The 3,005-nt window shown below is 39.3% G+C and overlaps 1 protein-coding gene across 3 annotated transcripts in view; it reads left to right on the top strand.

Annotated features, from left to right (window-relative positions):
- Positions 1-3,005, top strand: part of LOC109959237 (cell adhesion molecule 2-like) — a 210,468-nt gene that overhangs the window by 170,025 nt on the left and 37,438 nt on the right. For all 3 annotated transcript variants that reach the window (XM_020598446.1, XM_020598445.1, XM_020598447.1), the window contains one exon: positions 2,804-2,956. In XM_020598446.1, the coding sequence (XP_020454102.1) occupies positions 2,804-2,956 (153 nt within the window). The remainder of the gene's footprint in view (positions 1-2,803; positions 2,957-3,005) is intronic.

Here is a 3,005-nt window from a genome sequence, read left to right as displayed (position 1 = left end):
ATTGTGTATTTCTTCTCATCCATAGCACTTGTAATGTCCTCCATCAGGTCGGTAATGGCCAAAGATGTTGATCGGTTCGACCTAAAACCGTATTGGCAATCAGAGAGGATTTTATGTTTGTCAATAAATGTATCTAATCTGTTATTAAAGAGTTTTTCCAAGATTTTTGAAAACTGTGACAACAGAGAAACCGGTCTATAATTTGTGAAGTTGTGCTTATCACCAGATTTATACAGTGGAATAACCTTTGCTATTTTCATATTATTGGGGAACTGACCAAGTTGAAACGACATGTTAAAAATATGGGTTAATGGTTTGCATATCCCCTCAATTACCCATTTAACAGTTGTCATAGTGATACCATCACTATCACTAGATGTTTTGTTACCACATTTATTCACTATCTCTATAATTTCCTTTTCAACTATGGGCTTCAAAAACATAGAACTCATGTTCCTTTCGATTGTATTATTATTTATAGTGACGGATGTATCATCTGTACAAATGCTTCTTGCTAAACCAGGAACAACATTCACAAAGAACCTATTGAACTTATCTACAACTTTCTCAATGCTAAAAAAATATCACAAACTTTGTTGGCCTCGGCTGTGTTCAAGTGCTTTATACAGTGCCTTGCGAAAGTATTCGGCCCCCTTGAACTTTGCGACCTTTTGCCACATTTCAGGCTTCAAACATAAAGATATAAAACTGTAATTTTTTGTGAAGAATCAACAACAAGTGGGACACAATCATGAAGTGGAACGAAATTTATTGGATATTTCAAACTTTTTTAACAAATAAAAAACTGAATAATTGGGCGTGCAAAATTATTCAGCCCCTTTACTTTCAGTGCAGCAAACTCTCTCCAGAAGTTCAGTGAGGATCTCTGAATGATCCAATGTTGACCTAAATGACTAATGATGATAAATAGAATCCACCTGTGTGTAATCAAGTCTCCGTATAAATGCACCTGCACTGTGATAGTCTCAGAGGTCCGTTTAAAGCGCAGAGAGCATCATGAAGAACAAGGAACACACCAGGCAGGTCCGAGATACTGTTGTGGAGAAGTTTAAAGCCGGATTTGGATACAAAAAGATTTCCCAAGCTTTAAACATCCCAAGGAGCACTGTGCAAGCGATAATATTGAAATGGAAGGAGTATCAGACCACTGCAAATCTACCAAGACCTGGCCGTCCCTCTAAACTTTCAGCTCATACAAGGAGAAGACTGATCAGAGATGCAGCCAAGAGGCCCATGATCACTCTGGATGAACTGCAGAGATCTACAGCTGAGGTGGGAGACTCTGTCCATAGGACAACAATCAGTCGTATACTGCACAAATCTGGCCTTTATGGAAGAGTGGCAAGAAGAAAGCCATTTCTTAAAGATATCCATAAAAAGTGTCGTTTAAAGTTTGCCACAAGCCACCTGGGAGACACACCAAACATGTGGAAGAAGGTGCTCTGGTCAGATGAAACCAAAATCGAACTTTTTGGCAACAATGCAAAATGTTATGTTTGGCGTAAAAGCAACACAGCTCATCACCCTGAATACACCATCCCCACTGTCAAACATGGTGGTGGCAGCATCATGGTTTGGGCCTGCTTTTCTTCAGCAGGGACAGGGAAGATGGTTATAATTGATGGGAAGATGGATGGAGCCAAATACAGGACCATTTTGGAAGGAAACCTGATGGAGTCTGCAAAAGACCTGATACTGGGACGGAGATTTGTCTTCCAACAAGACAATGATCCAAAACATAAAGCAAAATCTACAATGGAATGGTTCACAAATACACATATCCAGGTGTTAGAATGGCCAAGTCAAAGTCCAGACCTGAATCCAATTGAGAATCTGTGGAAAGAACTGAAAACTGCTGTTCACAAACGCTCTCTATCCAACCTCACTGAGCTCGAGCTGTTTTGCAAGGAGGAATGGGCAAAAATTTCCGTCTCTCGATGTGCAAAACTGATAGAGACATACCCCAAGTGACTTACAGCTGTAATCGCAGCAAAAGGTGGCGCTACAAAGTATTAACTTAAGGGGGCTGAATAATTTTGCACGCCCAATTTTTCAGTTTTTTATTTGTTAAAAAAGTTTGAAATATCCAATAAATTTCGTTCCACTTCATGATTGTGTCCCACTTGTTGTTGATTCTTCACAAAAAATTACAGTTTTATATCTTTATGTTTGAAGCCTGAAATGTGGCAAAAGGTCGCAAAGTTCAAGGGGGCCGAATACTTTCGCAAGGCACTGTAAGTAACAAACAAGCTATTATCACTATAAACAAAAATAAATCTAATAATAAAAATAAAAGTACAACAATACTGCACACTGATATACAGAGTATTTACAGTTGTTACAGTCTGTAGGTGTGTGAGGTCAACTGGGGGAAGCAATGCTGGTTGTACAGCCTGACAACAAAATGCATGTTTAGCATCATAACAGAGGGACAGCAAAACACACCACTGAACTTTGCTGTTTGTTCCTACTGTGTCCTCTCTTATTTTTTGACTGGTTCTGTCAAATAGACATGAAATAGACAGAACAAAAAGCTCTGTGCAGCTTTTACCTTAATCTAAAATACAGAAAAGAAGCTATTGTAGTTTTATCAACCACAAAAAGCACAAGAGAAGGAGAGTCAACTAAACTGTTTCTAAATCACTGTATCAAATGTCACAATTATGCATTAAAGTAATAATTGAGGAGCCGAATTGTCTCCCAGCACTGCTGAGGTAACTTGCTGATCTTTTTGTAATACTCTACTAACTGTCCCTCTTTCTCTGTCTGTTTCTTTGTCCAGCTTTAAGGGACAACAGGATTGAGCTGGTGCGTGCATCATGGTCAGAGCTGACCATCAGTATCAGTGACGTCACATTGTCTGATGAAGGCATGTACACCTGTTCTCTCTTCACCATGCCTGTCAGAACGGCCAAAGCTTACCTGACTGTTCTAGGTAAGTACAGGATGTTGTTGGTCTTTGGTTCTTCTTACCATGCTAACTC

The sequence above is a fragment of the Monopterus albus genome, unplaced genomic scaffold (genome assembly GCF_001952655.1).
Source record: "Monopterus albus unplaced genomic scaffold, M_albus_1.0 scaffold38.1, whole genome shotgun sequence".
NCBI lineage: Eukaryota > Metazoa > Chordata > Actinopteri > Synbranchiformes > Synbranchidae > Monopterus > Monopterus albus.
This window is presented reverse-complemented; position numbering and strand designations above follow the sequence as displayed.